Below are 13,210 nucleotides of genomic sequence, written 5' to 3' on the forward strand. Positions count from 1 at the left end.
CTCAGTCTCTTGGGCATGGAAAGCCAGCTGTCTCTTTACCGCTTGGTGAAGAAACTATTCTTTCCACATTGAACAATCACGGCATCCCGATCAGAAACGAATATGCAGCCACATCGTTTTGATGACAGGAGCTCCGTATCAGGTCTTAAACCGGGAGGCGTGCGTGCTCTTTGTTTCTCTTTTTCAAGGCTGTGTGGCCGTTTGGAGTTCCTTGAAACTCCATGTGAGTCCGAGGACAGGCGTTTCCAGGTCTGCGAAAGGAGGCTGCTGGCGTTTTCAAAGGGATGGCGCCGGACCTGGGAACTACTTTGGGGGATGCTGTCCTCTCAACAGGTTGTTCCCTAAACACGAACAGGGACGTCTGTGCACTCAGTCAGGTCTCTCAGCGACAGTATGCAGTTCTCAGGGGCAAGCCTCTCACCTCCGTGGGTACCTGTTTATTCCTACACATTTTATTCTTTTTGAGAGTATTGGTAATAGATATATTTAACTTCCTGTTCAGATTCTTTGCTGCCGGTGTACAGACACACATCTGGTTGCTGTGGGCTGATCCTGTGCCCTGAAACTTGGGTGAACTCATTTCTTAGCTAAAGCAGTTTTGGGGGGGAGTGTGTGTGTGTGTGTGTGTGTGTGTGTTTATTCTTTGGGATTTTCTATATAAGGAACAATGTCACCTGCGAATATAGTTTCTCCTTTTCCTTTTCATTTGATGCCTTCCACTTTCTCTTCTTTGGGATTAAGGCTTTAGTCAGTCTTTTACCGTGAAATATGATGTCAGCCGTGGATTTTCATAAAAGCTCTTTATCCAGTTCAGGACCTCCCCTTCTTTTGCGAATTTGTCAAGTGTTGTTATAATGAACGTGCACTTAATTCTGTTCAGTGCTTTTTCTGCACCTATTGGTGTGTTCCTCATGTGTGTTTTCCCTCGTTAATGTGGTTTATTAAATTGATTGATTTTCGTTTGTTGATCCATCCCTTCACTCCTGAGATAAATCCATCGGGGCCTGGTGTATAACCCTTTTAACGTGTAGGTGGAGTAGTTTGTTGGCATTTTGTACAGGACATTTACGTCTCTATTCCTGAGGGACACCGGGGGCTTTCTTCTCCGGTCGTGCCTCTGTCTGGTTTTGGTGTCAAGATAACACTGACTTCATGGAACGAGTCTGGCAGCATTCCATCCTCTTCAGTTGTGCTGGAAGAGTTTGAGGAAGATTTGGATCAGTTCCTCTTTTGCTATTTGGTAGAATTCACCAGTGAAGCCATCTGGTCCTGGACTTTATTTTGTTTTTGATTAGTGATTCAAACTCCTTACATGTTATAGGTCTATTGCGATTTTCTATTTCTTCTTCCGTCAGTAACAGCAATTTTTGTCATTCTAGGAATTTGTCCACTTCAACAGCTTGGGCTCCAAACACAGGCAACCAAACCGTGGACCACCTCCGAGTGCCCGTTTCCTCGCGGCGACGAGGATGACGCCCATCCCGGGGTTGTCGCAAAGACCGAAAGCCTGCGGGCGCCTGTGGGACCCGGCCCCGTAGCTCAGCCTGCAACTGTGAGCAGGCTGCTCTGCCTGCCCCCCATCCGGGTGGCTGCGTCCCAGCCTCCCCTGGTCCTGCCACCCTCCCCAAACCACAAGTCCACTTTCCCGCCATCACTTCTCTGTCAGAACCCACCAGACCTCAGGGCCCCCAGGCACGAGCCGCCGGCAGACTCGGCGCCGACAGCGGGGCCGGCAGGGCTACGTCCAGCCCCCACCCTCTCCGCTTCGGTTGACGGGAAGGCCCACAGGGACGGTGGCCACCAAATGCCCCCTTCTACAGAGAAGAGTGACAACAGAATCCAGGAGGTTCCCCAACTCATCCTGAGCACGTGCAGGGGGCGTGGGCCTTGCAGGAGGCGAGTCGCCGGGAGGCCCGCCTTCTGGCAGCCTCGTCCACAGCCAGGAGCCCGGCGAGGCCAGGCCCGTGGGCTCAGCTCTGCAGTGTCTGGCGTCCTTGAGGGGCACAGAGACTGACGGCCCCGCTGCCGACAAGGCAGGGACTCCCCAGCAAGCCTGCCCCCCGCTGCCACAGACGGCCTTCTGAGACCTGCCGGTGCGGCCCAGTTGATTAGAGATTGTCCTGCAAGTGACAGGTCACAGGTGTGGGTCCAGCTCAGGGCACAGGCCCGGGCTGTCCAAGGGGATGTGTAAGAGACAACCAATCGATGTTTCTCCCCTTCCCTTCCCCCTCTAAGATCAATAAGCATGTCCTCAGATGGGGATTTTTTACAAAGGGACTTCTGAGGGATCAGAGAGAGGGCGGCCCCAACATGCGCGTCCTCTGTTTGGTGTCTGGCAATTAGTCAGACGCAGTTTCATAGACGCTTCTGTGTTCCCTTCCCCGCGTGTGAGCTCATCTGTCCCAGGTGCACACCTCTGCCCGTCGCCCCAGCCTTCGCTGCACCTTCGAACCAGCCCACCCGCAGCCGAAACTCTCATGCCCTCGTCCTGAGTGCCCTCCCTCCCTTCCTGCTTTACCTGCCACGGGGACATGACCCCTCCCCACCGTCCTCCGGAAAAGACACGGCCCTGCTCTTTCAGGCTCCCAACCTGCCAACGTCCCCCTCTCTCGGGGGGAGTGTAGCGCCTGGCTTGCTGCTCCAGATGGAACGTGACTCTTGTCATCCTTGTCGCTGGTAATACCCACAGGTGCGGGTCAACTCCGCCGGCCTCTCTGCTCCTCGACCTACCACGCCCCGCCCAGCATCACCCCAGCTCCTCATTCCGCTGACTAAACGCCACACTTGGTCCTTACCGGTGACACCATCACCGCCTGCAGAGCCCTAACGTCAGCTGTGGCCCACGTCACCTGTCCTGCTGGCTCACTTCTTCTGACAGTTGCCTTCCACGTGAGGTCCCCGATCCAGGCGCCCTGTCCCCCCACCGCCCACTGCCGTCCCCTCTGTCCCCAGCTTGGGTCCTCTACCCCATCCTGAAATCACTCCCACACAGCCCTTCTCTCCTCCTTAGAGCTGCCTGGGAAATCCCAAATCCAGACCATACACTTCTCTGCCCAGGGCGCCCAGCAGCGAATGAGCTAGAAAACAGCTTAGGCTGCGGGGCTGGTCCTGCTCACGGCCACAGTCGCCGACGTGCCGTGTTGGTTCTGGCCCTGCTGCTCACCGCTCACCATGGCGTGAGCCTGCAGCGGGAAGGCCCGGTCCCGCAAACAGGCCACGCAAACAACCCGTCCTTGTGACGGTCCCAGTGGCCTCTACCTCCGCATACCCAGCGACCGACCCTCAGCCGGCACCGTCTTGCTTTCCTGCCCGCAGCGCCCCCGCCCGCGCCGACCACGTCCTCCCTCGCCTTCGGGGCGCTGCCCCCCGGGGCTCCGCCGGCCTCCCTGGCGCCCCCCCACCTCTGGCCCGGTGCTCCCGCCCCCGCGGTGCCCGTAGGGCTGCCTCTGTCTTCACCGCCTCCCCCGACGCGCTCCGCCCGGGGCCCTGCTTCGTGGAGTGGAGCGCGCAGGGGACCGCAGGCAGAGTGGGAAAACCCGGCCCCGTCCCTCCCCCGGAGGCCCCGCCCTGGGGGCCTGGGGAGGCCCGGCGTCCGCATTCTGCCCGTGCTCGGGCGCCGCTACCGCCAGGGAACTCCGGACCACACTCCGCGTCCCAGGGACCACAGCGGCGCCACGGATGCACCGAACGCTGCTGGTGGCGCGCAGACACCCGCGGCCACAGGTCAGCACGGCGTCCCTGGCGCCTCCTCCGCAGCCCCACACCGGCCGCCCCGTCCTCCCGCTCACCCAGGGTCCCGCCGGCACAGCTGTCCCTCTGCCCCCCATCCTGCCAGAGCCACCTGTAGAATGCGGCCCAGCAGCACCGGCCCCCCTGCTCCAGGCCCCCGTCTCCCGCCACCCCTGCTCCCTCCGCGGCCCCCGGGCCACGGGCAGCCGCAGAGCGGCCCTGACGGGGCAGGCAGACACGTCCTGCCCGCGCTCGCGTCCCCGGAGGCTGCTGCTGACTTGGAATGGAATCCGGTCTGGGGCCAGCCCACCGACCGCTCCGACCGCAACCTACGGGCCCCCTGCGGCTCAGCACCAGCGCCTGGCGGCACCTAAAACCCGCCGCACAGCCGCTGCGGCAGGGCCCCGCGGCGCTCACTGCCGGGGGGCCCCCGTCACGGTGGACAGGGCTGCTGTGTCTGAAGAATCAGCTCACGGCGCGACAAGGGTCACGAGACGGGGACCTGACAGGGACCAAGACGGGACGCAGGCCGGGCAGGCACAGTGACAGACTTACCAGGAAGGAGCACAGGAAGATGAAGGAGACAAAGTAAAAGTAGGCGAAGTCGCTGCCGCACTCGGTGGCGTTGGCGTGCTCGTCACAGGCCTGGTTGCTGAGACAAGACAGCATGATCTCGTGCCAGGCCTCGCCGGTGGCGCTCCTGAGGAGGGGGGCAGTGAGGCCTGGGCCCGCAGAGAGCCCTCAGCCGGGGGCCCGGGCGTCGGGCGTCGGCCCTCCGGAGGGCTCGTCCCAACACTGAGAGGGACCCGCCGCCCCGGGGGGGGGAGGGGGGCGGCTCCAGACTTCTCGCAGCCCAGCGGCGGCCGGGGCCCTCGGGCCGTGTGCTGCTCGGCCACCGCCCTGCCTCCTGTCTGCCTCTCGCCAGTCTGGTCCGCTCATCTACCTGCAGGCGACCGCCCCCCGCCCGCGGGCTACGCAGCAGTCGCAGCCCTGAGTCCTGGCAGCCACCGCCTTGCACCTGGCTCTGCCCTGCCCCACACGCAGCCCGGCAGGCCCTGCAGGGTCAGGCCAGACCGAGCCCCTCACTGCAAAAGCCACAACGCACACGACTGCCCACAGCGCCATGTGGCCTGCTGCCTGCCCTTCCCGCCCCTGGAGACCATTCTGCTCAGGCCGCTCCGGCTGCACCGGCCTCTGCTGCTCCCAGAACTCACCATGAACACTCCACCCTGCGCGGCGACTGAGGCCCCTCCGAGGCCGCCGGCCAGAGGCCAGCTGCGCCCTGGACCCGCAGGCAGGCCCGGCCCTGTCTGTGCACCTGTGCGTCCCGCCCTGGACAGAGGCTGGGCCCACGGTCCCCTGAGGACAACCAGGGGGCACAAGGGGCTTCCCGCAGGGTCGTAGTTCACTGTGTGCCACACCCGGTGGGCGAGGGCGCATGCGTGACATGAGGATCAGGGAGGAAGGGAGGCCTCTGAGCCCGAAGGCTTGAAACCCAGGCTGGCGTCTCAGGCCTGTCTCAGACCCTTTGTGGCACCAGGAGGAACACTGGTTAGGTGAGGAAACAGAATTCACAGTGTAGCCGAAGGCCGGAGAAACCATGCTGCGCGGGGAAAGCGTAGCCTGAGGGGGTCTGAGGTCGCCCCCACCCAGAGAAGGGCCAGAGCCCGCCCCCAGGGCAGCTCCGCAGTAGCCCCGCTCAGAAAGCCTCAGGCGGGTGGGCAGGGTCTGCGGCCGTGCCCTGCACAAGGCTCCTCCTAACGGTTCCTCACGGGGCGGGGGACACTCCGGAAGCTTCAAGACACAGCCCCACCCCTTGTGCCTCCCCGTCTGCTCTCAAACCAGGAGGGTCAACAGCCCCCGGCCTCAGGGGAGCCCGGCCTGAGAACGGCGAGGCCTGTGGGGGAGGGGACGGGGCAGTTGCCGGGCACGCCTTCCCCAGGAGGCCTGAGCCTGAAACAAGCCCTGTGCCCCTCGGGGCTCCACTGGGGGCACGGCAGCCCCGTGAACGCGCGGGCAGGAGGCGGCGCCCACATACTGGCCGTTCGGGCCTGCCGGGGCCTTGGGTCGCGGAGAGGCTCCGCCCTCGTCACAGGCCGCCCCCTGCTGCCCAGCTTCTCCCTGACCCCACAGGCCCCTGCAGCCAGGGAGGTGCGCAGGGGAGCAGCCTGAGGCCAGCCCACCACGCAAGGCCCTGCCGGGCATCTCTGTCCTCCCAGACTCCTCCGTGGCCGCGTCACGGGAGGCCTCGCGGCTGCAGCCCGGAGCAGCGGCGCGGTGGGGAGGCCGGCCCGGCCCAGGCCCCCAGCTGACCTCCCCGCGGGGCGTCCCCCCGCCGGAAGCCTTTAGGAGAGGACTGGAGAATGAGGTGACCTCCCACACAACACACCTGAAGAGCAGCATCAAGGCTTGCAGAAACGTCCGGAAGTTGTTGTGCCTGTTGATGCTGGAGTCATCATCCAGAGCGATGTTCCCGAACACCTGCAACGGGAGCGCAGGCTGCAGGCTCGCGGAGCGCGGGGCCCAGGAGGGGGGCTGCGGGGGCGCGTCTCCGGGCGGGGGAGCCTCCTGAAGGCCCCGCGTGCTGCCCGGCTCCGGACGGCCTGCGCAACCAGCGGGGGCCCGGGGCCGGACCAGGCGCGGGGCATCCCCCCGCCGTGCTCGTCAGAGACCCCGGTCGCGCTGGCAACAGCCCCGCTGGGTCGCTTCAGAGTTTCTTTGGGGGTTTCTGTGCCGACGTCACCGAGGGCTTTTTGCACATTCTCATCTGTGTTCCCCGAGGTTAGGGACACGGCTGTGCCGGTAACTATTCTCGGCTTAAAGTCTTGGGTCACGCTGGAAATCTATGAATTCTCACAATCCGCCAAGAGCAAAGATCCGTGACTGTCTCTGCAAAGCCCTCGACCTCAGCAGGAAAAGCGTATTTGTCTTAAAGGGCAGCCGGTTTGGCCTGTCGAGAGCAGGAGGCCCTTCTGTCCCTGACCCGGACGTCGAGCCGCCTGTCTCGGCTCCCCTTTAACACACGGGCCCCCACCAGGTTCACTTCCGGGCCCGCCTGGCACCCCCCACGGGAAGTGGCAGGCGACAAGGGTTTGTCACGGGGACACTGCTCGTATTTTTTCCATTTTCCCACATAACAGACACGGTGTCCTCTGGTAAAATAAAGACAAACTACATGATGCAACCGAAATGTGACAGGTTAGGGTGAGGGTGGGATCGGACCCCCGGGACCTCGGCCGCGGGTCATCTCCCGCCAAGAAGCCGGGCCGTCCCTCAGGATCCGGCTGCCGGATGAGGGCAGTGACCTGCGGCTGCTCCCCAGGCCGAGCTCGGACGCTCGGCGCCCCAGGCCCAGTGGGACCCCGAGGGCAGGCGCCAGGCCAGCCCCTCAGGGTCAGGCTCGCAAAGCGCTCGGGCAGCCCCGGGCCCGCGGGGCGTCGGCTGCGTGCCAGCCGGCCCCTGCCACCCCGAGGGACGCGGTCAGGCCCTCAGCCCAGGCCCGGCGGCGCGCGCACCTGCATGCCGATGATGGCGTAGATGAAGAACAGCATGGCGATCAGCAGGCACACGTAGGGCAGGGCCTGTGGGGCGCGGGGAGCGGGGTCAGCGCCGGGACGGCAGGCGGCAGCCGACCCCGGGCCCGCCCCGCTGCCCAGCGAGCCCCTCCACCAGGCACCGGCCTCGCTTCTCCAGGGAGACAGCAGGGCCCACCTGGAGTGCCGTCAGCGCTGGCAGGGGGCTCTGGAGAGCGCACGCGTCTGCACACACGAGACCCGGACGGCAGGCGCCCAGAGGCGTGCTCCCGGCCCCGCCTCCCGCAGCGGGACGCGTGGGGCAGCGCCGGGCCGGGCAGGCCTCACCTTGAAGGACTGCACGAAGGTCCAGAGCAGGATGCGGATGGTGTAGCCCTGGCGCAGCAGCTTGATGAGCCGGGCGGCACGGAAGAGGCGCAGGAAGCTGAGGTTGATGAAGTTGTTCTGCAGGAACAAGGTTGCCCTCTGACCTTCTGAAGTCAGCTTCCTGCACGGCAGGTGAGCTGCTCCCCACCCACCTGCCCCGCACGCCAAGGGGGTCCCAAAGAAAGGTGGGTGGGCAGAGGGATTAAACCAAAGTTACCACTTCATAGTGTAAGCAGCTGTCGGCCACAGAAAACCTTCTGAGAGTAAAGCGTGTCGTTGCAAACCCGTTCTCATGCAGCAGATCGGAGGCCAGCCCCATCCTCGGCGCCCCCACCCGCCAAGAGGGACAGGGGCCTCCCAGGCCGCTCCCAGCTGGACATCGCCCACATGGGACCGCGGGGCAGCCTCTCCCCTGAGCAGCTCCAAAGGGACCTGTCCCCTGCTGGAGGCCTCGCCCTGCCCTTCCCGCAAAGGCCCTGCCCGTGGGACTCCGCAGAGGGGCAAACGCGTCCTCTGGAGCCACTCCTGTCCCTTGCGGACAGGTCACCTTGGAGGTGAGTGCCGGGGCCCTGCTGCTCACACCGCGGCGCCCGCCTCGTGATCCACAAGCAGGTCCCTGCTCCAGGGGCCCCGGGACACCTACCACTGCTCCCTCCTCCAAGGGGTTCAAAATCCAGCCCGAAAATGAACCGATACCCTCTGGCCTCCACAGATGACCTGGGACTGAGCTTCTGCCTGGCCTGGGACGCCGTGAACAATCGGCCCCTCCCTCCCGGGGCTGGGCCTGGGCAGTGTCCATGAGAAGTCGGGGTGCGTGTGGACCAGGCAGCTTCCCGCCCCGCACTGCTCAGAGCCCAGGGCCGCACAGCCCGAGCGTGAGCAGCGCCCTGCCGCGCCGCTGCCGTGGGACGGGCGCTGCACAGGCTCGGGCAGCCCGTGCTGCCAGATTCAGAGGCAAAATGGAGAACAGGACACGAGGCTGCTGGCGGCGGCATGCAGGCCGGGCCCGGCCCCAGGGCTGCCCATCTGGCCCTGGCGGCCGCTGGGCGGAGCGGCAGGGCGGCAGCGGCCCTCTGGCCCCAGCCCGCACCTTGTCTGCCCCTCCCCCGGGGTGTCTGCACTCTCAGGGGGCTGACCTCTCGGGGGGGGGCCTGCGGCTGCCAGGGCCAGGCCCGCGGGAGGACGGGTTTTGGACAGCGACGTGGGGTAGCAGGGAGGGCATGCCCGTCAACGGGCCGAAGGCAGCCAACGGGGGCCCAGGCCAGCAAGAAGGGGAAGGGGACCTCCGGGGGCCCTGCGGGTGCAGGCAGCCCACAGCTGGGGGGAACCCCAGGGGTGCGCGATGGCCAGGAGACACCGCCCGGTCTGCACCCCGGCCCCGAGGGCTCTCCGAGGGGCCGGTCTCCTCAGGAGGGCAGCTCAGGCATGGGCGGGGCGCCGTGCATGGGCCCGAGCGGCAGCCAGGGCCTGCCTGCGGGCCCTCCACCCGGACACCACCCGCTCAGGCGGGCGCAGAGCGGCCAGGAGGTGCTCACGGGCAGCACCTGCCCAGCTCTCAGTGGTCGGCTCAGCAGCCAGGGGACAGATTTCCGGAAGGTACCAGGGTGACGCCAGCTCGGGGTAAGGAGGCTGTGCGCTGAGGAGGAAAGGGCTTGTCCATCCAGTAAGCTCCCCCACCCCGGGGTTCTTTCCTGGGGACTGGGTGGCACTCAGGAGAGGGATGGAGGTGGCAACAGACAGACGGCCCTAGGGGCCATGAGGACAGGCGGTGGTGTGGCGCGGATGCTCCAAGCGCGGTGTGAGAGGCGGGTGGCAGGGCGGCCGCCAGGCTGCATGCAGGGTGGGGCAGCGCGCGGCGGCCCCCCATGGCTGTGCACGGGCTCCTCCGGCCTCAGCCCCCCCGGAGGTGGACACGCCTGCCCAGCGCCCCGAGTCCATGGCTTCTGTGGCACCTGGGCAGCCCCACCCACTTCAGAGCCCACTGCGCCCGCCTGCGGCGGGAAAGGCCCCGGCAGTGCTAGGCAGCACACCGCGGTCTCCACACCTCCCCTGCAATGGGGAGCGGCCGTGGAAGAGGGGGCCTAGCAGCCCCTGGGCTGTGAAACACCCCACAAAGGTGACGGGCTGACCCCAGGCCAAGGCCAGCACCCCCACACCCACGCGCATCACTGCCTCTGGGTCACAGCCACGCGGGCGCTTCCCCGAGCCCCGGGCGCACCTGACGGGGCCACGGCCAGGTCAGCTGTGTGCGGAGGCCTCTCCGCTGCCGGGCAGCTCTCGGGGGGCCAATGACGAAAGAGACGCGACGCCCGGACCCCGTGCCTGTGCACTGGGCGCGGGGGCTGCCGCCAAGCACGGAGCACAAGGCCGAGCAACGCGCGTCGGAGGCCGGGCAGCGGCCACTGCTGTTTCTCGGCACTGGCCTCCCATCCAGGTGGGACACCCCTTCCTCACAGATGTCCACTTTCTGTAACAGCATCACAAACCCGCTACTTTCCACGACTTTCCAGTCACAGCCTCCGTGCGGCCTGCTCTCCTCTTGGATGCTCCCAGAGGCGGGGATGGAGGCCCCAGGTCGGCCGCCCCCGCTCCCCGCTCCCCCGAGGTGCCCGGGGGGGCGAGCCCTGAGCTCCGCTGTCTCCTGGGACAGACCCTTTTTCACCTCAGCCGGGCCTTACATGGCCTTTCAAGCCACGGAGAGAGAGCCTCCGCCACCTAGCCCTGCACCCCAGGCTGACCCCCTGCGGAAGGGTCCGCAGGGAGGAGGCTGGGGGGACTTGGTCAGAGGCTGCTGGGCAGAGAGAACCTTCCCCGTGGGCCGGCAGAACGGGCAACAGAAACCATGGACTCTGCAGGGCGCGGGTCCAGACTCGCGTCCTGCGAAGCTCCCCCAGCTCGGAGCCCCCGCTGGGCCGCAGCCGGGGACCGTGCACGAGGCCTGGGTGGGGGCGGCCAGGCCCTGACCACACGCCCGGGAGGGCCGTGCCAGGGCTCTCGGAACACAGGCGGGCAGAGCAAGCCAAGCAGGGAGATGGAAGAACCGTTAAAGTCATGAAACCAACCGTTTCCTATGTGTGATGTTTTCATGGATGAGTATTTGCGCATTATTTGCAAATTGGGGGGTTTGAGCAGCAGGTGCGCAACACACAGACGGAGACATGGTGCCGCATTGCATGGTGGTCGGATGGCGTGAGTCAGCAGGTAGGTTAGGGTGAATCAAGAACAAAAACAGAAAACAAGAGGATGAGTCATCAACACAGGCAAACTCCAACCCCGGATACTTCACTGGAAAATTTTACCATTTTGGTAAACTGGGTATTTTCCTTAGAATGCATCGAAGCAGAGTTTGGGAATCTGTGGGTTCTGCAGGCGGAGGGCTCATTTGCATTCCTGTTTGTGATGCAAATTCAGGATGACGCACAGGCACTGATTTATTTCCAGGCAAGAAAACCAATGTCGGCTCTGCTGGGTGCGCTCCCCACGTGGCCCCCGGCACGGCTGCCGCTCTAGCTTGTTTTTCTGCAGTCGGGGGTGGGAACGGACACTGATATTTTTGCCAAAGGGAATAAAAGAGTGCGTTCGCCAAGTGACATGTGAAGTGACTACAAATGGAAAGAAAGGACACCGCGAATCTGCAGGGCGGCCCCTCCTTTCTCCTCTGCCCAGCGAGGGCGGACTGAGGGCAGTGAGCTCCACGCCCGCCGGCCCCCGGCCTGCCCGCCGGCCCTGCGGGGCACCCGGGAAGACGGCGGTCTGAGACAGCCCCGCGCCTGGCCTCGCACGTCCAGCGCTGAGGGGCCGGCGCCGGGCTCCCGGCGCCCCTGCTGGGCTGAGCCGCGGGCCAGGCACGCTGCCTGCAGCATCGCCGCCCCCGGCGAGGACCCACGTGCGCAGAAGCCTCCAGAGCGCGTCCCCGCAGGCGGGAGCCCCCCGACCGCGGCACAGGGACACCTTGGAACCTTGGGACCACAGGGGCTCACGGCCCCGCGAGGAGCCGGGAAGGGGCTGCCCCCCGGCGAGGCTGCGGCGCCCCTGATTTAGTGTTTTGTTTTTGGAGTAAAATGGCAGCTTTCAGCATTTTGCCTGGATTACTCAGATCGTTAGGCTTTTAAAAGCCCAAAACATACTACATAAAAAAGACTACATGGAAACACAGGTGCACACACATTTAGAAGAAAGGTAATAAAATACCCACGTATTCACCACCTGGCCTCGGGAGCGACTCGTCATCCCTTCTGCTGCCCTTCCCGTCTCCCTCGCTCCCCCCCAAGTGAGTACCTGACCCGAAGTCTCGGGAATAGTCGTTTTTCTTTTTTGTTTTACTGCAAACTTAAAATGGGTCTCCTTGCCGATCCTTGCCCTTGGTGCGAGGACCATGCTGTGCGTGCCCCTCGGACGTGAGCAGCCTGTGCGCGGACCGTGAGCAGGAGCCTCGCTCCCGCTGCGCGGTCACGCGCGCACACCGCCGCGTGCACACAGCGGGCTTTGAGCGCCGCGCGCTCGTGCACCGGCCTGGGTGGGCCGCCGGCAGCGCCGCGCCAGCAGGGGGCGCCATGAGACTGCGCTTTGACAAACCTGCGTCTCCGGGTCGTTTCCCTTGTATTTCTTTGGATGCAGACGACGCTGCGCATCTCTTCCTACATGAACTGGCCATTTCTGTTTCTCTGTAAAATCTCATTGGAACCGTTTGCCCCCTTCCCACTTGATTGACTCACGGAAGAGCCTGGCACGCTCTGGACACTAACGTTTGCCGGTGGTTTGGGAAGCCCGCGCCCTCTGGCCATGCCCCTGTCCCCAAACACTGGTGCACCTGGAACTCAGCCGTCACCCTCTGCCCCCGACTGACCTCGCGGCCCTGACACTGCCTACGTGCTCACAGCTCCCAACCTCGTCACCGACCTGAGTCCCCTCCACGCACCAGGCCCTCTGTCCAACTGCCATCAGCTGGTGCCTTCGGGAAGTCAAACCACACCCCCGCCACCCTCCCAAGTGCTCAGACCAGAAAGTCGGTCATTCTTGCCCCCGCGTCGCGCCCATCTGTCCGTGAGCGGCTCTGAACCTGCCCACAGGGCAGCCCAGCTCCTCTGCCGCGCTTACGGGGGGTCAAGCCCACCAGCACCCACATCGACACAGGCCCAGCACCCACGTCTTTCCCCAGAGACGTTTCCCAGGCCAGGGCATGGGCCCCCTGTGCCGGCAGCATCAACCAGCCGCAGGCAGCAGGTGGGGGAAACACCCCAGCCACTTGCTGGGGCGCCTGAGGCTGGGACCCCCTGGCAGCCCCTCCCCTGGCAGCCCCTCCCCTCCCCCACCTGCCCCTCGTGTTCCTGGGTCCGCCTCTCTCCCGACACAGGGCACCGACTGCTCGTCTCAGGTGTGTGTCGGGGGGACGGTGGCCGCTGCCCGTGCCCTGGCCCCTCCCTGCGCCTGAGCAGGCACCTCGCCTGTCTTCCCAAAGCCCTCCAAGCCCTTCCCGTATCTCGCTCAAAATTAAAGCGGAACTGACCGGCTGCAAGGCCCTCCCCGCCCGCGGTCCCGCCGGCAGCCCGACCTCAGGCTCCGCACGCCACCGCGCAGGTCTC

General features: G+C 65.0%; 1 protein-coding gene across 1 annotated transcript in view; it reads right to left on the reverse strand.

Moving 5' to 3' along the window:
- The window catches only part of CACNA1B (calcium voltage-gated channel subunit alpha1 B), a 122,700-nt gene that overhangs the window by 21,209 nt on the left and 88,281 nt on the right, over positions 1 to 13,210 (reverse strand). Inside the window, exons 32-36 of the mRNA XM_054584744.1 lie at positions 10,691 to 10,696; positions 7,590 to 7,706; positions 7,245 to 7,310; positions 6,119 to 6,210; positions 4,285 to 4,429 (exon numbers count right to left, since the gene is read on the reverse strand). Of these exons, the coding sequence (XP_054440719.1) occupies positions 4,285 to 4,429; positions 6,119 to 6,210; positions 7,245 to 7,310; positions 7,590 to 7,706; positions 10,691 to 10,696 (426 nt within the window). The remainder of the gene's footprint in view (positions 1 to 4,284; positions 4,430 to 6,118; positions 6,211 to 7,244; positions 7,311 to 7,589; positions 7,707 to 10,690; positions 10,697 to 13,210) is intronic.

The sequence above is a fragment of the Pteronotus mesoamericanus genome, unplaced genomic scaffold, assembly GCF_021234165.1.
Source record: "Pteronotus mesoamericanus isolate MK-2021 breed Mesoamerican mustached bat unplaced genomic scaffold, CSHL_Meso_final contig_78, whole genome shotgun sequence".
NCBI classification, from domain to species: domain Eukaryota; kingdom Metazoa; phylum Chordata; class Mammalia; order Chiroptera; family Mormoopidae; genus Pteronotus; species Pteronotus mesoamericanus.